A 20,906-nucleotide genomic window follows, 5' to 3' on the forward strand; every position below is an offset into this window, starting at 1 on the left:
TAATGGAGAAAGTCAGAGGAAAGGAATGAGTACATGCGTGTGCATGCACACTCACACCACACACACACCACACACACTCCTTACCCACAATAAAAACAAAAACCAGACAAGAAAATGGAGGCTAACATCCTTTATAACACCTAGGCTTGAAAATGACAAGATGGTTTAATGAGGTATTTGGATATGTGTAAAGTTGATAAATTTTAACATCCAAAGAGAAGTTCAGGAAGGGAGGGGTGAGTGTGTCCCGGCTATCTAACAAAGGCGGAGGTAGGAGTGAGCCGAGGGGGTGCAGACACAGGATCAGGCACAGCCGAGACAGCGGAGAGACTGGTCTGACTGCAGAGGAGGTCTGGGAGCCCAGAAGGGAGTGTGGAGAGGGTGAGCTTAGAAGACAGGAGCACAGAGCTGCACCGGCCAAACAGAGCCTTAGGGGGCCATGTGAGGCTAAGGCAGGGGAGCAGGGATCCTGCCCTCCGGGTCCTCACAGTCAGGCAGGGACCAAAAGCACGAGGATGCCAGCCCCATTCCCTATTAGGCAAAACGCAGCACCATCTGCACAATCCCAGGAGCAAGAGCAGATATTTTATAACTTCCTTTTTTCTTTTTAAGTCTAAATTAAAAATAAATGTTCCCTTCAGCTCTCAGATGTATATCTCTGGTGCAACCTGCCCACATTCCCTCCCGCTGCCCTTTCCAGAACATGGCAGGGGAAAGGAAGAAAGAGATGGATAGAGAGAGGGAGCCAGTCCACCCAGCTTCAATGCCAGTGGATTGCACCTCTTCCAAGAGGGAAACGATTCAGGCGTGGCCACGCAGACGGGTGGAGAGCGCCCAGAATGTGGCTGGTACCAAGCAAAGTGGAAGGAGAAGGAAACAGGAGCCAACAGCTAGGATTTCTAGCCCAGCCTCCACCCTATCGCGCTGCAGGACCTTGGCCAAATCACACATCCTATCTCTGCTCCCATTTATAGTTCATAACATGGCTGAAGTCCCCTCTGTCGCTCCAGCCCCCTGGCAGCTGTGCTCTCTGCACATCCGTCTGTACCTTTGCTGTTCCCCTTCCTCTTGGGTGTCCTACCACAGACCTAGTGATTAACGCTCAGGCTCTGGTCGTCAAATGCTGGTGCCAGCATTTACCAGCTATGTGACCACAGGCAAGTCACTGGAGCTCTTTGTGCCTCTGTTTCTTCGGCTGTTAAGTGAAGGACAATCCCAGTACCTCTCAGGATGGTTATGAGAGGAAGTAAGGTGTGGGGGAAATTCAGCTCAGCGTGCGGCCTGCAGCAAGCGCTCCCTGGATGCCGGTTGCCAGTGCCATTCCTCTCCTCCCATGTAGTTCTTTCCTGGACTTTGCTGGTTTCTTCCTCTGAGCTCCAAAGTCAGCATTATACCACTGAACATCATCTCATCTCCACCCGTCTTGGAATACAAGTCTTATCCCTCAGAGAACAGAGCTGCGGAAGGCAAAATTGGGGCTTTTCCCTCTTCCTCTGATGCCCCCCATGGCATTCAGCACAAAGCTGGGCTCACACCCCAGGCTGGAAGAACACTGCTCATCATTACATAATCATTGACCAGGGAAAGATCTCTGCTGGACTGGGACAATGCACTCCTGACTCCTTTTATTAAGTCCTAATTGCAGGGGGGTTGGGGTAGGAGACTGAGTCTTTGGTCCAGATTATTTTCCACTCCCTCTATCCATACCCTCGCCACGGCCTCATCACAGAAGGAATTTATTTCCTCACTTTTTGGCTCCGCTTGGTCATCTAACTTGCTCTGGCTGACAGCACATGGGAGGACGGACGTGGCAGTGCGTCAGTTCTGAGCCCTGGCTCAGAGACCTCATGCCTTCCTGCTTGCCCTCCTGAGCATCTAAGGTTGCCACAAGAAGACATCCCTGAAAAATCCCTGGTCCAAGGAGGAGGAGAGACAGGAGGGCACAGTCTATCCCAGGTCAGGTCACCTTCAGCTGACCATGGTGAGATGCAGAACTGCCTCAGTCAAGCTCTGCCTAGACCGGGCAAACCCCAGTCAACTGCAGATCCCTAAGAATGAATGCTTACAGGCATGGTGGCTCACACCTGTAAACCCAGCACTTTGGGAGGCCAAGGCAGGCAGATCACCTGAGGTCAGGAGTTCAAGACCAGCCTGGCCAACGTGGCAAAACCCCATCTCTAGTAAAAATGCAAAAACTAGCTGAGGGTGGTGGCAGGTGACTGTCATCCCAGCTACTTGGGAGGCGGAGGCACAAGAACTGCTTAAACCCAGGAGGCGGAGGTTGCAGTGAGCCGAGATCGCACCACTGCACTCCAGCCTGGGCGACAGAGCCCAAAGAGTGAGATTATCTCAAAAAAAAAAAAAAAAAAAAAAAAGAATGCTCACAGATGCCACTGAAGTGTTGTGGATGTTTTCTACATGACACTATGGTAGCAACAGCTAGCTAATACATGGCTTACTACATATGCAGAGTGACTATGCTGTTCTTTCTAGTCCAAAATTCTGTACCATTATGAATATGCCTTGAATTAAGTCTTCACCAGGGATGTTGGTTCCTAAGCAACCTTGCTTATCAAACCCACCCAACCCAGGGGCCATCAGCCCAACTCTAGGGATGCCCTGACAGGCCCAGGAAGAGGGGCAGTTTGTGCTTGAGCCTAGTCTCAAGACAGAGTAAGGAATGGGGCCAATGGCACCCATATGGTAACTTGCTACAAGAAAAATCACATCTTCACTTTGGGCCTCCTCCTTCAGAGTATTCTAACTGCTGCAGAGAGATGAGGTCTCAATCTGGGAGAGAGGCACCCCCAAATATCTCAATCTGCTTGGCCAGAAGTGGGACATGCACAGCTGAAGATAAAGGCAAGGAGGGGTAAGACCACTGCCACAGTTTTGTGTACCATGATATCAGGGCTCAGAACTGAGCAAGCCCCCGCCCCTTGGCCACCTCCCATACAAAACTGACTCAAACTACAGGAGAAAGGTTTTTTTAAAAGCGTGGGAAATCTGGAGAGGAAATGAGGTATGCGTCAAAACAATTGGGCGGTAAAACTGAAGCCAGGGGAAGACTACGGGGTACAGAACTGTCCTGTTCGCCAAGATAACGGTGGAAATAATCGTCCCTCTCACCCTTCACCCCGTTTCTACTTGGCTAATCCCTCCTTCCTCATCCTTCAGGTTTTAGTTTAAGCATCACTTCCTCCAGGATGTCTCCTCTGACCCTCACAGTGAGGTAAGGTCTGTCACGCGCTCCCCGGCACCCTGCATGCCTTCTCTGTACCATTCCTCTCAGCAGCAAAAAAGTGTCTACCTCGCGAGCTTCCATAAGCTCAGAGGAGGCCCCTTGACGCTGCCTCCCCACATACCCGGGAGCCTCCCAGGTAGAGCAAGTATCTTTACATCTCATCCCTTTCCACCACAGACTCGCTCAACTCCATAAATGTCCCTCTTTGTTACTGACAGATCCACCATGGGCCCCATTACCCCAATACCCAACAGATGTCCTGTTGTTTCCTTCTACTTTGTCTCCATCTTCTGATTTATGTGACTAATGATCTGAAAGTTATACTTCAGTATATAAGGGGTGTTGCTACTTAAAGGATGCCAGCCAGTTAAAGAAAATCTCTCTGTCAAATGAATGTTTACCCCGGACCGGTCAATTCTAGCTTCACTGGAGCGACACCTCCTGTGTGGTGAGCTAGGTCAACATGGCTGGGGTCTGGTAATGCTGGAGGAAAGCCAGGGAGAACACTGGGATTGGGATTTAAATGTGCAAAAAAGCAGAGGAGGGATGAGGAGGCTTGGGAGATGTCAGGAGGGCCCTGGGACACACCCCTGGAGATGAAGTGGCCAACACCAGCATCTTCTGATACTTGGAGTCTCTAAGTTCATGTGATCATCTGTGCATTAAAATGAAAGAGTGCCAAGTACAGAGTTCAAGCTCTTAATGTCTCAAGACAGAAATCGGATTTAGACTTAACCTAAGGCCACCAGATCCAATGACTAGGTGTTCGTGGTCTGCCCTCCTTAGCACCCTGGCTGGAAATGAGGCTTTTGGTCCCTGAGTTTTGAGAGTCCGACACGACAGGGAGGGGAGGGGAGGGGAGGGGAAAGGAGAGGAGGGGAGGGGAAGGGAGGGGAGGGGAACAGCACTTTGGGGAGCTCAGGGCTGAGGGAGGCATGAATGCTCTCTGGGAGAGCCCCAGGCCCATGAGAGAAACCCAGGCCCTGGCATCTGAGGCATTCCACAGCAAACAAGGGAAGAGGGCGCAGGAGCAGAGGGGAAATGGAGAGGGCAGGCAGGACGAGGGACGGACCACCAGGGCCAAGCCTGGCTCTGCCTCTCCCCGGCCACGTGCACGGAAGCGGGAGTGCTGTGCTCAGGGGAAACCTGGGAAGGGAGAGGCCGTGGATAAGAAGCCACCACGCTGGCGGGTTTTTTCTGGAAAGATACCTGAAGAAAGGGAGCGATGAACGGCAGAGCCTCAGGGACAGCCTCAGTGCACCGGCATAGCCGCGGTGCTTATGTATAAATTGGGATCTCTTTGCCACACACCGAAGGGGGAAAAAGTTCCCATCTTCAAATGTTAAGCTTAAAATAAGACACTACATGGTTGCCAGTGGATCTGTGAAATCTGCTGACTAAACTGGCACCAGCCTCTGGGAGAAAACCAGCTCGTTTCTCCTGAGCTCTGGGGGGTGAGCAGGGTAGGGCGAGGTGACTCCCGGGCAAAGTGGGAACAGCGTCGGGGTCAAGCCGGGGATGTGCACCTGGGCAGAAGGCAGCCTCACTGTGGTTTCCAGAAGCTTCTCAGTTGAGGCACCTGCCAGCCTTACTCGCCCCTTCCCTTCATCACTCAGGGACCCAGTTCCTAGCACATTCGCTGGCACCCTCGTTTCTATTTTGGTAAGCATTTTTAGTGGCTTCTGCATGCGTATATTTTCTTACCCACTCCATCAGACCAGGGGCTTTCCTAAGGTGTGGACTGGAACTTTCACTCCCCTTCAGACCAGGCATTTGCTTAAATGTTCGGTGCTACTAGGCGACAGCAGGGCCTTGGAGGAGCTGATGGGGCTGCAGAAAGCGCTGGAGCAGCCAGCATGCTCCCTCCACACAAGACGAGGCAGTGGCCCAGGGGTGGGGAGGAATGGGGACGGACCACGTTGCTTGTCCATGTGAAAGTGCCAAGGTGGAAGGCCACAGGTTCTTCAAATCCAATGGTTCCTCTGGAGACCCAGCCTCTGGCTTGACTGTTCTGAACCCCAGGATACAGATATTTGGGGCTAGGAAGTGGGGATAGGTGAGCATCGTCATTTCGGTTCTGGCTGCCTCGTATAGCTGCTGGGAGGTATCCCAGGCCATGCTCCCCATTTTCCCTCCATCAAGTATTCACACAGGATCTTGGAGGCCAGGGCATCCTCTTCTCACACCACATGCGTGTATTCATAGAGGGATGTTTGCTCCAGCCTGGGAGAGGATCGGTCCTGATAGGACATTCACACATCTGCTTCAGCAGTGAACCCCTGAATGGCATGCGAGTGGATCAGCATCCAAGTCCCCCACCTGCCTACAGGGCCATAGTGACCCTGCAATGATGGGCTTGTCTTGGGTAGGGTGAGGAGAGAGTGGAAACGTATGGGGTGACCCTCAGTAACCCGTTGTGAATCGAAGACAGTGATGGCATCTACTGGGTTAGCCAGTTCTTCCCACTTGATGGCAGCTGGTAATTGTGTAAGACTCCATTTGGCTTCTCAGGGAAAAATGAGCCCCACATTCAACTTTTGCCATTTCAAATATCCACTTACCCAGTTTAACAAGGAGATGATACCACTAAATGGTATATCTTTTAAAGTGTTGATGGAATATTTATAGAAGTTATTATGGCATTCTTGTTTGCCTACCTATCACCATTCTTCCCTTCTTTCTTACTAATAGAATCCTTATATAATTGGGGATCAACTATATACCCAGCTAAATTCTAAATGAAATGTAAGCAGAACTGTTGCATGGAAATTCCAAAAAGGCTCCTTAAAGAGAGGCTGTATCTTAAAGATAAATGTATTTCAGTTGGGAGATACAGCCTACTATTCTTCTTTTCTTTCTCCTCTCTGGAATGTGAATGTGATGGCTGGAACTCCAGCAGCCATCTCGGGCTATGGGGTGACTTTTTACAATAGAAGCCAGTACTGAAAATGGAAGTCTGGGTTCCTGATGATACTGTGGGGGTCCTGCCTATCTCCAAACTTCTTTGACATGAGAGAGAAATAAACTATTTTGTTTAAGCCACTGTTATTTTGGACTTTGTTACATGCAGATGACCCTGATCCTAAGTGGCATATTCAGATACCATGCTACAAAGAAAACCACAATAAATCCCAACTGGCAAAATTGTAGAGGTCACTCTCTCTGAAAATAAGACAAGCTAGAACATAACAAAAGAACACATTTTTTAAAACCCAACCACTTAGAATTTAAAATGTGTTCTTCTAATTGACTAAAGAGGATTTGAAATTATAATTTCAAGCTTATTTAGAAAATAACAACATAAGATCACTATATATGAAAACATATCAGATATAGCCATGTTTTAGATATATTCAGAGGCAAATTCACAGCACTAAACACTTTCATTAGAAGGAAAATAAATAAACTAAGCATTCAAGGCAAAAAGTAAGAAAACCAACCACAAACAAAGAAAAGAGGGAAAAAAGGATATTATAAAAACAAAAGCATAAATGAATACTTAGAATATAGAATTGATAAATACATCCAAGAGCTGACTCCAAGACATAGTTTTCACAAATCTAGTTATTTTATCTTTATTTAATTTATGTATTCATTTTGAGACAGGGTCTCACTGCGCCACCCCGGCTGAAGTGCAGTGGCACAATCAAAACTCACTGGAGCCTCAAACTCCTCAGCTCAGGTAATCCTCCCACCTCAGCCTCCCGAGTAACGCGGACCACAGGCGCACACCACCATGCCTGGCTAATTTTTTAACTTTTTTGTAGAGATGAGATCTCCCTGTGTTGCCCAGACTGGTCTCAGACTCCTGGGCTCAAGCAATCCTCCCACCTTGGCCTCCCAAAGTACTGGGATTACACGCGTGAGCCACCACTCCTGGCCTCAGTTATTTTAATAAAGGAGATGGAGGTGAGGAGTGGAAAAAGACTCAAAATCAATCAAAAGATAGATCATTATATTTAAAGACATCAATATTTAAAAGTTTTCTATAACAAAGACACCAGAGAATAAGGGATAAACAGCTGGAGAAGAGACTTGCCATATATATAACCCAAAGGATTTATGTCCAAAATATATAAAGAGCTCTTACAAATCAACTAGAAAAATATGGCCCATGGAAGAATGGACAAAGAGTGTGAACAGGTAATTCAGAGAAGAGGGAATACAAATCGCCAATAAATAAATTTAAAAAGCACCAACATCTTTTCGGTGTTTATGGAAATAAAAATTAAAAGCATAATGAGAACCTACCCCTTCTCCCATCAGCCTGGCAAAAACATTAAAAAGATGAATGAATACTAGTGTTACGAAAGCATGGGGAAATACAGTCTTTTTGAAGGGAAATTCAGCCATATCTATTAAAGATGTAAATGTGCGTAGCTTTTTAAGCAGCAAATTCACTTTCTGGAAGTGCCCTTTAGAAACCCTTATCCTTGTGTAAAAATGGCTTTACAAAGATTTTTCATAGCACAATCGTTTCTAACAGCAAATAATCGGAAATAACCACAACCCATCACACTGGAAGAGACGGTGCCATTCAGCAGAGAAAACAAACAAATAAATAAATGAAGCCAATCGTTATGGAGGCAAACTGCTAAGTGTCATAAGCTAACCATAGATACATACGTATATTGTTATCTTTTTAATGGAAAAATCCACAAAACAAAAAAAATTTTAAATGACTTAAATGTATGCAGATATCTAGAAAAAGCCTAGAGGCACACACCAAACTTCCTACAGGGGTTACTCTGGGCAGAAATTCGGGGTTGAGGAGCATCACAAGGACCTCTACTTTTGTTTGTATTGTTTAAATTCCGAGCCGAGAGAACATTCATATATTACTTGTATAACTTTAAAAATATTCTTTATAAAACATTCTTGGTGGTATTTTTGAATCCCAAAGAACATATTCATGTATTACTTGTATAATTTTATAAAATATACAGAGAAGATTTTTTTTTAAATCCTAGGAGATATTTCTGAACTCCAAAGATAAAGAGAAAAAATACCAAACGATTCCAGGGGAAGGGGGAAGTTTACCTAGAAAGGAAAAGAAAATCAGGCCAACTATTGTTCATGTATGAAAGGGAAAAAAAAGATCTCCAGATATGCAAAGATTCAGAAAGGCATATTGCCCCTGTATTCTGAATATTGTTCAAAAAGGTATTCTAGCCAAACAACACACACACACACACACACACACACACACAGGCTAAATAATTGTGAAGTATAATACAGGTGTTAAGAAAGGCTTTATAAATCTGATGACATTCCAGATGATTTCCAAAAACTTGGCAGGTGTGTGGAGGGAGGTAAAATGATCAAGTAGAGAGTAGAGTGAAATTACATGCTACAAGTCTCTTCCTATGTGGGTAGCGTTAGGGAAGTCATACTTATTATTTGACTCTTGATTATAAAGTATATATAATGTAACCTCTCTGTACTATAAAATATTACAGATGAATGGTAAGTAGAGAAAATTAGGATGTTCCCCTTATAAACTAAAGAAACTAAAGGACCTTTTCTCTACTATAAATCAGGAAAAGAAGTGGAAACAAAAACAAAGCTTAATAAAAAGCTAACAGCAACAACAAAACCCATTTGACAGCTGGGCTATACAGTCATAATTATCAGTGGCAGAATAAATACAAAAGGGCTCCATTTCTCATTAAAATTAAAGGCAGTGTTTCTCAAACTGGGTTAAATGTAAGTAGCCTTTTTACGCAGCAAAAGTAGAATTCAGCTATATTTTGTCCAAAAGAGTTGTGTAACACAAAATAGCACAGAAATTAAATGACTCTGACATAAAGGTATAGGCAATGATACATAATACAAGTCAATTAAGCAAAACAGGAATAAAAAATATTAAGAGAAGTAAAATTCAAGGCAAGAATAATCAATGAAACAGGGATATTTTGTGTGTGTGTGTGTGTTTGAGAGACACAGATGATATCAAGAAGACAAAACTGTCTGAACACACCAAACACCATTGCATCGATAAAACAACTGCAAGAAATGCAAAGAAATGAAACACACACTCATACATACACACAATTATGGTGGGAAATTTATAAACCTTTTTCAGAATATTTCAGAACAATGTAGTAGTTTCAGGGCAACAACATAAAAATAGAGATGTGAATAATATCTCTCTTGATATATTTATATATTTTTAAATACATGTATAAAATGAAATCTTCCAAGGATACAGAAAAGTCTAGAGGATAACGAGCATCCATATATGTCCAATCTTATTTCGTCAATTTTTTTGTGAAGATGTTTTTAAGAGATGAAACACTATAAATGCAAACGAAGCACCCCCTGTTCTCCTGCTAAATTTCATTGCTTTCTCTCCCCAGAGGTAAACAGTATCACGAAGCCGGTGCTAATTGTTCCCATGAATGTTTTTAAGGATGCATTAAAAATGTACTCATAAACTATATATAATATTGCTTTGCATATCTTTTAACATTATATAAAGGACAGAGAGCATTACTACTCTGCTACTATTTTTTCATTCAACATTGTTTTTGAAATTTATCCATATTCATAAATGTCGCCCTTGCTCATTGTTTTCTTTCCTGTGTTAAGCATTCCACTGGGTGACTAAGCCATGACTGATTCATTTTCTTGTTGATGGAATTTCAGCAGTTTCCAATTTTTTGCTATCATAAACATTGCTGCAAATATTTTCTTTTCATATTTAAATGTCCTTTTGTGTATAAGGTGATGTAGAGATCTGATTTTCTTTCTTTTCCACATAGGTAGCCAGCTGTCTCAGCACCATATTATCAGATGGTTTGTTCTTCTTCTCCACTGATTTGTAATGCCACCTTAGTCAAATCTTAAGTTTCCATATAGGCATGTCTCCAGGTTCTGCGTTCTGTTTCATTGACATATTTGCTTATCACTGTATCAAAACCAAGTTGTCTTATAATATTTGGTAGGGTGAGTCCTCTCCCACCACCTCATTCTTGAAAATTGTCTTCGCTATTCTTATCCCTTAGCTTGTATTCATGTAACTTTTCATAGGAACCTGTCAAGTTCCATAACAAATCCTGCTGAGATTATGACTGAAATTACATTGAATATAGATTTTAATTTGAAGAAAACAAAATGATACAGCTCTCTACTTCTTTAGATCTCCAATGTCCTTCAATAAAGTTGTATAGGTTTCTCTGTAAAGGTCTTGAATATTGTTTCTTGAATTTATTTTTATATCCCTTATTGTCTAAAATACTATTGTAAATGACATCTTTTACAAAAATCATATTCTAGATGTTTGTTTTAGGTTTACAAGCATACAAATTTTTTTGTATACTTGTCTTACATCCAGAAATCTTTTAAAATAGTTCCAATAGTTTGTCTATTCTCATAAATGTTTTTCTTTCTTTCTTTCCAACTCTATAAACAATAATAACTGTTTGTTTTTTCATGTCTTACTGCACTTGCTAGTCTTCCAGGAAAATGTTAGATAGAAGCAACATTATCAGGCATTCTTACCCTGTCCTACACATCAAGAATTTACCTTTGTTTCATCTTTAAGACAGGTGCCTGCTATGGTTGGTTTAAATAAATTTTATAGACACTATCAAGTTAAGAAAGTTCCTTCTAGACCTAATCTGTTCTGTTTTTATCATAATAATTATTACTGTAAATTGAGTTATGTTTTATTTTATCAAATACTTTTTCTGTATCTACTGGGAAAATCATGTTTCTTCTTCAGTTTCTTAGTGTGATGAACTAATATTAATATATTCTCCAATGTTGTATTTAGTAAAAAGCATTTCGTTATGTTGTACTTTGATGCATTGCTGGATTCAGTTTGTTATTATTTTATTTCATAATCTTTGCATGTAATTTCATAAGTGATATTGGCTCATACTTTTTCGGTCTTATATTTACTTTGGTATTGGTCTCAAAGTGCCTCATTAAATAAACTGGGAAGATTTCCTTTTTTTCCTCTCTCTTTTTTGTTTTTTTCAATGGAGACGAGGTCTTGCTATGTTGCCCAGGCTGGTCTCAAACTCCTGGCCTCAAGTGATTCCCCTGCCTCAGCCTCTCAAAGTGCTGGGATAAGAGGCGTGAGCCACTATGCCTGGCACTTTTTTCTCTTTTGAAAGCTTTATAAAATTGAGGTCAGCTATTCCTTTGGGTACAGTCACCTGTAAGATCAGAGCCCAGTGATAATTTTTGGTTTGTTTGTTCTGTGGTACAAATATTTTAAACTGCAAATTAAATTTCCTTTTATTTATAGGTATATTCAGATTTTAAGGCCAGGTGTGACAGCTCATGCCTGTAATCCCAACGCTTTGGGAGGCTGAGGCAGGAGGGATCACTTGAGTCCAGTAATTTGAGGCTGCAGTGGGCCATGACCGCATCACTGCACTCCAGCCTGGGAGACGGAGTGATATCTTGTCTCCAAAAAAGGAAAAGAAAAAAAAAAGAAAAAGACTCTATATTTCGTCTTTCTAGGCAGTTTTGGTAAGCTGTATTTTCCCAGAAATGTATTCATTTCTTCTAAGTCTTTCAATGTATTGCCTTGAGTTGTTCAATGCATTCAGATCTTTTATTCTGCTACTGCATCTATAATTATTGTACTTGTTATAGCTAATGCTGTTTATTTGTATCTTCTCTCTTTCGTCTTGATCAATCTTTCTAGAAATGTCTATTTAATTAGTCCTTCCATAGAACCTAGGAATTTACCCTCAAGATATAGTCCAACAATATCATAAGATTATCATTTTGGCATTATTCATGATGGCAAAGTATTACAAATAATCTAATGTAAGAAATTATCTAAATAAATCATGGTACTTCCACTTAGTAGAATACTATACAGCTGTAAAAACGTAATAATGAGGAAGATCTCTATAAATCGATATACAGTGATTTTCAAGATATATCAAGTGGAAGAGCTGGGGCAGTGGCTCATGCCTGTAATCCCAACACTTCGGGAGGCTGAGGTGAGCGGATCACTTGAGGTCAGGAGTTCAAGACTAGCCTGGCCAACATGGCGAAACCCCATCTCTACTAAAAATACAAAAATCAGCCAGGCGTCGAGGCACACACCTGTAATCCCAGCTATTCAGAAGGCTGAGGCAGGAGAATCGCTTCAACCTGGCATGAGAGGCTGCAGTGAGCAGAGATCATGCCACTGTGCTCCAGCCTGGGCGACAGACGGAGTGAGACTCTGTCTAAAACAAACAAGCAAACAAACAAACAAACCCACAAAAAACAGATATATCGAGCGGAAAAAACCATTGTGCAAAAGGGTGTACAGATACTTCTCAACTTATGACGTGGTTACACCTGATAAACCCATCATAAACTGAACATATCATAAGTTGAAAATGGGCATTTTGTTGACGTGATGGGATGTGAAACACAGAATGCAATATTCAAAAAAACACTGGCAACAGAGTACATTGTAGTATGGGTTGTTTACTCCTGTGATCACATGGCTGACTGGGAACTGCACTGCCCAGCATGGTTAAAGTATCAATCACATATCTCTAGCCTAGGAAAGGATCAAAATTCAAAATTGCAAGTATTGTTTTCAGTGAATGTATACTGCTGTCACATATCATACAAATAATTGTAAGTTGAACCATCGTAAGTTAGACACATCTGTATATAGTATACTACATTTTATATAAGAAAAAAGGGGGAAAGCAGATATTTGTATCTGTTTATTCTCACACACAAAAAATAAGGAGAAGTTGTTTACCTACAGAGGATAGGTGAGGAGGAGGTAGCAGGGATAGGAAGGGGAGTGGAACTTTTATGAGTACATCTTTTTAAATAGCTTGGACTTTTAAACTATTCCTATCTCCTAAATATCAAAAAATAAATTAGTAAGAATGGAGAAACAACTAAAATGGAATGCCGACAGAAATCAGTTAAACCTATAACTGTACATCAAGTAGATAACATAAACACATAAGAAAAAAATTAATTCAAGAAACTTTTGAACATGGTACTCTGACTGTGTACTCTCAACAGGATACTTTCTAAGACAAAAAGAACTTCAAAGAAATCTTGGGCTTTAGTTAGTAGTATTTTGAGAGTGATATTGATGTAGCAATTCTGAAAACTCTTATTTGTATGTATAAGATTTTGCAAGTGAGTAAATATACTGTTGGAATCTCATTAGGAGAAGGGAGATTCAAATATGAAATGGGAGAACAAATGAACACTGAGATGTTTGATGGGAATTACAGGTATCAGTATAAACTCATGAATTTTTAAAAGTTGTATCTCCTAGCTCTGTCCCCTAAGAATATCCAGAAGCAATGACACTCCAGTAACAATGAGTACCCCCAAAATCAAGATCTTGGTTTCTAAGTATCATTTCCTTCTAAAAGGAAATAGGGCTCCTCGGAGAAATCAATTATTCTAGGATGGGGGCGAAGAAAGTACTGTACAGACAAATCTATTGTAATCTCAGCACTTTAGGAGGCTGAGGTGGGAAGATTGCTTTCAGTCAGGAGTTCAAGACAAGCCTGGGCAACATGATGAGACTCCATCTCTACAAAAAAATGTTTGAGAAGTTAGCTGGGCATCGTGGCACATGCCTGTTGTCCTAGGTACTTGGGAGGCTGAGGCAAGAGGATCACTTGAGCCCAGGAGTTTGAGGCTCCAGTGAGCCAGGATCCTGCCACTGCACTCCAGCCTGGGTGACAGAGTGAGACAAAATAAAAGAAAAAAGAAAGAAAAAGGAAGGAATGAAGACAGAAAATGAAGGAAAGGAAAGAGGAAAGGAGAAAGGAAAAGAAAAGAAAAAGAGAAAGAGAAAAGAAAAGATGAACCTAGAATATCCTGTTGTGTCAGAGAGTACTGAAGCTCTCAAAGACTGAGGGGGCATGTCAAATAGAGAAACTGCTTTAAGGTTGGGTCAAAAGTGGCCCAATTTGCATATCAAAATAAATAATGACAGGAGTAAATTTTTACCCCTGAATTTAAAAAAAACCAAAAAACACAAAGACCGTATTAACAGTATCTAAATACTGATAGTTTTAAGAAAATATTAAAGGAAGAGGCAGAAGGGAAACTCAAGAGGATGCCAACTAATTAACACGGAAGGAATAATATCTATGATATCTATAGGAAAATTTGAGACTATGCAAATATTCTGTTCTCAATTAGTTTTTCCTCAATAGTTTTAACATCTGTTGGTCACTCTTGTCTGCTTCCAGTTTTAGACTAATGTGAAAAATGCTACTACAAACATTCACATACAGATCTTTGTGTAAATAAACACATTCATTTATCTTGGATAAATACCTAAAAGTAGGGTTATTTGGTCATATTGTAAGTGCATCTTTAGCTTTATAAGAAACTGCAATACAGTTTACACACCACCTGCTCCAACCCAGGATCCATTCTCGGATCACACATTGCATTTATTATAGTTGTTACCTGCTTTTAGCTTCCCAGGTCTGTATCCAAGAGGAATGAGGGCGTATATCCACTAAAAGACTTGTACAAGCATGTTCAAAACAGCACTATTTGTTGTAAACCCAAAACTAGAAAAACCCAAATGTTCACCAACAGTATGAATAAAGAAACTCTGAAAATTTATGACAATGGAATATTATACAGCAATGAGAAAAGAACAAACGAATGTTACAGACAATATGAGCAAATCTCACAATGTGGAGTAAAAGAAGCCACACACAAAAAAGCACATGTTGATGATTCCATTTATATAAAGTTCAATAACAAGCAAAACTAAAATATAAAAGTCACAAAAGTGATTTCCTGTGGGGGTGGTGACTGGGAAGGACACATGTGAGGTTTCTGAAATGCTGATGATGCTCTGAATCTTTAAGTGAGCTGGCCGAAGTAGCTCAGTTGGGAGGGTGTCAAACTGTTCCTTACCTAAGTGATGTTTACTGAATATGCCTGCTTTTTTTTTTTTTTTGAGATGGGGTCTCACTCTGTTGCCCAGGCTGAAGTGCAGTGGCACCATCTCAGCTCGCTGCAAACTCCACCTCCCAGGTTCACGCCATTCTCCTGCCTCAGCCTCCCGAGTAGCTGGGACTATAGGCACCCACCACCACGCCCAGCTAATTTTTTGTATTTTTAGTAGAGACGGAGTTTCACCATGTTAGCCAGGATGGTCTTGATCTCCTGACCTCGTGATCCACCTACCTCGGCCTCCCAAAGTGCTGAGATTACAGGCGTGAACCACTGCGCCCAGCCCTGGATATGCTTGCTTTTTGAAAATTTACCAAGCTGTACATTTATGATGAATGAACCTTTCTGTATGTTTTATTCCAATAAAAATAAAGAGTAAACATAATCCTGATTATAAAACTGAGCAAAAAGAATGCTGAAAATTCTTTCTGAATTAATTTTAAACTTTGATTTTTCAGAAGGCATGCTTCCACTCCTACTTCCCAAGTTCTTTGAGAAAACTTCCCTATGACTAGCAGGTGCTAATGACAACAGTGGGGACAGAAAACGTGCAGGGAAGAAGGCAATTTTCGACTCCACGCTGGATTTAAGTCATCAGGCTTTTTATGAAAAGAGCTTTGCCAATCGGCATCAAGAGATGCGGTAAGAAATACATATCATTTTATTTGGTAATCTCTCTCCAGGAATTGATTTATCCTAAATCAACAACTCAATTATCTGTGAGCAATAACATAAAGTTAGACATTTAAAATTATTTTTTAGAAAAAGAAATCCTTTGAAGATAACACTTACAATTGGCGTCCCAAAAGGAATGTAACCTGTGAACGAGAAGAAAAGAGGCAGGCCTTATAATCTACCCACATCTCACCTGAGATACCCAGGAGCCTCCGGGTTAGGTCTTAGGCCATCAGTGGCCCTAATGAAGGGGTTCAGGTCAGTTAGGCGGGAGGCATCCCCAATCTCATAGACCCTTTCCCCATTCAGCCCTTGCCGGGGTTGTGTCCCCAGTCTCCTCTTCTCTGCTCCCCTGTGGCCAGGCAGCTTTCACTCTCTCCTGGAACCCAGAGGCCTGTTCCTGCAGGCAGGGCTGCCCATGGCCTGGGGCATCACTGCTTCACACTTGGTGATCCTCCTACGATTTCCTGCGAGGCACGACACACCCTGCCCACGCTCACTACATGAGGCTGAACATCCTCCAAGGACCCCAGAATGTCTTCCTTCTTCCCTCAGCTTGTCTTTCTAACACAGGCCCTTATTTTCCTGGCCAGCATCATGACCATTTCTGGAAAGAAAATTCCCTCCCCACCTAAGCCATGCACCTCTAAGTGCCAGAGCTTCTTAAATCTGTGGCATCCCCAGTGGCGCAGTAGGGAGCTGGGGTGAAGCGCAGCCAGGCCCTGGGTACAGCCTCCTCGCTGCTCTCAGCCCTTGGGCGAGGCTCCCTCCACAGCCCCAACTGCTGTCAGTGGATAGCCTCTTGTCCCCAACCTCTAACCATGGCAGCCGGTGAGCAGTGGCTGGACAGCAGGATCGGCCTTATTGACTTGCATCTAAAGTGAAGCTTTGCTCCTGAGTGCGCATAATCACACACGCACATGAGCCATGGCTCTCCTACCCACTTCTCTCTGGGGAAGAGAACCAGAGTTTGATCGGGGCCTCAGAGGAATGCATGACTCAAAAAGGTCAAGAATTACAAAAGAAGCCAGGCTCAGGGTGAGAGCCTGCTGTGCCGGGTGCAGGGACTGGGGAGCATCTACAACCACAACTGTAAGACGCTCAGAGCCCTTCCCAGCACTTTGGGAGGCCAAAGCAGGCGCATCACTTGAGGTCAGGAGTTCAAGACCACGCTGGCCAACATGGTGAAAGCCCATCTCTATGAAAAAATACAAAAATTAGCCAGGCGTGGTAGTGTTTGCCTGCAGTCCCAGCTACTCGGGAGGCTGAGGCAGGAGAATTGCTTAAATCTGGGAGGTGGAGGTTGCAATGACAGAGATCACGCCACTGCACTCCAGCTTGGGCAACAGAGTGAGACTCTGTCTCAAATAAAAAGAAAAAAAAAATGCTCAGAGCCTTGAAGTTTTTCATGGCAAAGCAAGGGGGCCACAGGGCACTTAACGCCCCAGTTTACATAATGACATCACATGTCCACCTACTCCCTGGTTGTTTATTTTCTTGCTCCCAATGAGGTCAGCCTCTCTGGGGGTGGGGACCCTGACTGACCCATTTGACTTAGACCGCCTTTCTCCAGCCCTCTGAGGCCCTCCCAAGGCAACAGCAGCAGTGCCCTCCCACCCCACCCTCATAACTCAAGGTGGGTGCATCCCATTGCACTGAGAAATGGCAACAAGGAGGCGTCAGCACACCCGTGAGTGTGACTCTGCGGAGACTCTCAGAACTGTTAGGGGGGATCAGCATGTCAGCCTAGCTCGTGTACCTGCTAGTGCTTTCTAAGCCCTAAAGCCCACATAGACACAGCTACCCCTTCAGTGACCACTGGGACTTCCTGGAGCAGGGATCTTGTATTCCCCTCTGCCCCCTGGTCTCCACAGAACAGGAATCCCACCTTCTGTACGTGCACAGCAGTGCAGTAACAGTGCATCCATTCTGAAAGGAGGGCTAATTGCAGGATCAGAGAATAGAGAATTAAGCTAGAGACTGACTGCCTAAAAGGGGCAGGGCAGGAAGCAGGACTTGGAAGGAAACAGCAGGCCACACACTGGTAAGACAGGGGGAATGACTTGTGGAAGCCAGGGCTTGCTTAGAGGAGGCATCACTGACGCTGTCCTAATGAGTGCTGAGTGATGTGGAGTGGGCTACCAGATTTGCCTGTGGAAGGCCCAGCTCCACCCCAACTGCTCAGGCAGAAAAACCAGGCAAGCTCCATAGAGGATTCTGAGGCCTGGCCCCCATCTTGTACAAGTGAGCTGAGGTGAACATATAGGTGCAAATATGGCCACGATTGTGACAGGCTCTGTCCCCTCCTTAGGCCAAAACATCTGGACGCTCCTGGAGCTGTGACTGGAGTAAGCACCCCAGGCTGACCAGAACCAGAAGGGCCCCAGGAGCTTACCTGACATTCTAAAGGGCATGAAGATCTTCTCATTGGTGTCCGGGTGTAGAATAGCCTGGAAAAAGCAGGAACAGAGAATGGGGTGGGGACAAGGGTGCAGGGAGGGGGAGCAGGGAAGGGGAAGGGAGGACGGAGACAAGCAGAGGCATTAGGAGAGGAAGAAGCAAGAGGACAACTTCTCTGGGAAGATTCAGACACCAGTGGCTGTGAGTTGCCTTGTGGCTAGTTAGGCCTTTCCACCACTCGAGGCAAGAGAATACCAAACCATGGGCCATAAACAGATAGCACCCCTTCTCCTAACTTACCCTAAAAGCTGAATGCAGTGGACAGCAAAAGTCCATGGGGAATGGGATAGTGTCTACCTTGCAGGCCCTCTACCCCCATGCCTGGCACATGGTAGGCACATAATAAGGATTTTGTGGACAGAGCCCTGTCTCTTGCAGGAGCTCAGAGAACCCAGGCAAAGGCCAGCCTGGCCTGAGCTCCAGGCTTCAGAGACTCTGGCCCTCGGGTGCCAGGGCAGAAGGAAGGAGTGAGGGAGTCAAGGGCAAATGTGAGAGCCCGGAAGAGCCATGGGAGGAGGAGCTTCCGCTAGATCCCTGGGACAGGGCAGGGTGGAGTCCAGGACAGCACGGAGAAGGAAATAGAGAATCCAAAACTGGATTACCTGCTTGATTTTCTGTGCACTCCAGAGCTGGAAGAAAGAGAGAGAAAGGAAAAGAAAATAAAGAACAAAAATCAAAAGCATATATTGGTTTAAGGTTTCCAACCCATGTTTTCTAACCCAGGGATCCAGCTCCGAAAGCATAAGAAGCTCGGGCTGTCCTTGCCAGCCCAGGCTAGGCAGTCGTCCTACCCTGGGGGTGTGGCGCCAGAGAGGTCCCAGAATGGCAGAGCTAGGGGACCTAACACGGATCAATGAAGCCAGGGGTTCTCGACTCTGTCTGCACTTTAGAATTCCTTGGATAATTTTTTCAGCATTTTCCTAAAGCTCCCTAGTTGACTCTTAAGTCATAAGCAGGTAGAAACCTCTAATTTAAATGAAGATACTTCAACTGTCTCCCAGAATCACTAGTGGCAGCATAATATAATTTTTTCAGAGATAGCCTAGATTCCCTGCTGTGCCACTTCTACCTTTGAGCCTCAGTTTCCTCATCTGTGGAATGGGCCTAATAGCCATGCTTCTAACACAGCGTCATTTAAGAGGTGAATGGGAGGCCGGGCGCGGTGGCTCAAGCCTGTAATCCTGGCACTTTGGGAGGCCGAGATGGGCGGATCATGAGGTCAGGAGATCGAGACCATCGTGGCGAACACGGTGAAACCCCATCTCTACTAAAAAAGTACAAAAAAACTAGCCGGGCGAGGTGGCGGACGCCTGTAGTCCCAGCTACTCGGGAGGCTGAGGCAGGAGAATGGCGTAAACCCGGGAGGCGGAGCTTGCAGTGAGCTGAGATCCGGCCACTGCACTCCCGCCTGGGTGACAGAGCGAGACTCCGTCTCAAAAACAAAAACAAAAAAAAAAAAAAAAAGAGGTGAATGGGAAGCTCTTGGAGCAGTGTCAGCACAATAGCATGTGCTTATAAGTGCTTACTGTTGCTGACATTATTATGCCTGTTGTTATTATAAGAAGGCTGTAGGGAGAAAAAAGTTCCTTTCAAATGCTGATGAGGCTGTCTCTTTCCAGCAAAGAGACAGGTTAGAGAAACAGAATAATTTGTCAATCCCTTCAAATGACCTAAATACTGTATTGCATCGAATCTAAGACACCACTGATCCTAAGATATACTATTATGTGCCACATATGAAAGAAAACTGTGACCATAATACCAAGACCCCCATCAATTAAAAGACTCATTTCATTTTACAGATGTTATAATGTGATAAAGTAGGCCTTTTTTTTGGGGGGGGGGGGATGGAGTCTCGCTCTGTTGCTCAGGCTGGAGTGCAGTGGTGCGATCTCAGTTCACTGCAACCTCTGCCTCCCAGGTTCAAGCAATTCTCCTGCCTCAGCCTCCTGAGTAGCTGGGATTACAGGTGCTCACCACCACGCCCAGCTAATTTTTGTATTTTTAGTAGAGACGGGATTTCACCATGTTGGTCAGGCAGGTCTCAAACTCCTGACCTCGTAATCTGCCTGCCTCGGCCTCCCAAGGTGCTGAGATTACAGGTGTGAGCCACCACGCCCGGCCCAGGCCTTTTCAAATCAAGGAAACATGGTAAAGAAACATTTACACTGTCCAGGGGCCAGGCACAGTGGCTCACGCCTGTAGCCCCAACAGTTTAGGACGTCAAAGCAGGAAGATCACTGAGCCCAGAATCAGTCCACCCTGGGCAACAAAGGGAGACCCCATCTCTACAAAAACTCTTAAAAATTAGCAGGGCGTGGTGGCATGTGCCTGCAGACCCAGCTATTCAGGAGGCTGAGGTGGGAGGAATACTTATGCCCAGGAGGTTGAGGCTGCAGTGAACCATGATTGTGCCATAGCACTCCAGCCTGGATGACAGCGTGAGAACCTGTCTCCAAAAAAGAAAAAAGAAAAAAACCAAAGGCCAGTATATTTTTTTAATAGAGAAAGGCGGCTATGGGGCTAGAAGGAAGATACAGCCAGCAGCTGATGTTAAAGTTTTATAATAGAATGGTTGTTATGCCTCATGTATATGGCAATGTTG

At 43.9% G+C, this 20,906-nt stretch overlaps 1 protein-coding gene across 18 annotated transcripts in view; it reads right to left on the reverse strand.

Moving 5' to 3' along the window:
- Positions 1 to 20,906, reverse strand: part of SFXN5 (sideroflexin 5) — a 131,300-nt gene that overhangs the window by 62,028 nt on the left and 48,366 nt on the right. For all 18 annotated transcript variants that reach the window (XR_003115251.1, XM_025353691.1, XM_025353688.1 and 15 more), the window contains 3 exons: positions 18,904 to 18,930; positions 18,237 to 18,291; positions 15,959 to 15,984 (listed from right to left, as the gene is read on the reverse strand). Coding sequence is in view for 14 of the 18 variants with exons in the window: in XM_025353691.1 (XP_025209476.1) it covers positions 15,959 to 15,984; positions 18,237 to 18,291; positions 18,904 to 18,930 (108 nt within the window). In the remaining 4 variants the exon portion in view is untranslated. The remainder of the gene's footprint in view (positions 1 to 15,958; positions 15,985 to 18,236; positions 18,292 to 18,903; positions 18,931 to 20,906) is intronic.

This window comes from Theropithecus gelada, chromosome 13, assembly GCF_003255815.1.
Source record: "Theropithecus gelada isolate Dixy chromosome 13, Tgel_1.0, whole genome shotgun sequence".
Taxonomy (NCBI): Eukaryota; Metazoa; Chordata; class Mammalia; order Primates; family Cercopithecidae; genus Theropithecus; species Theropithecus gelada.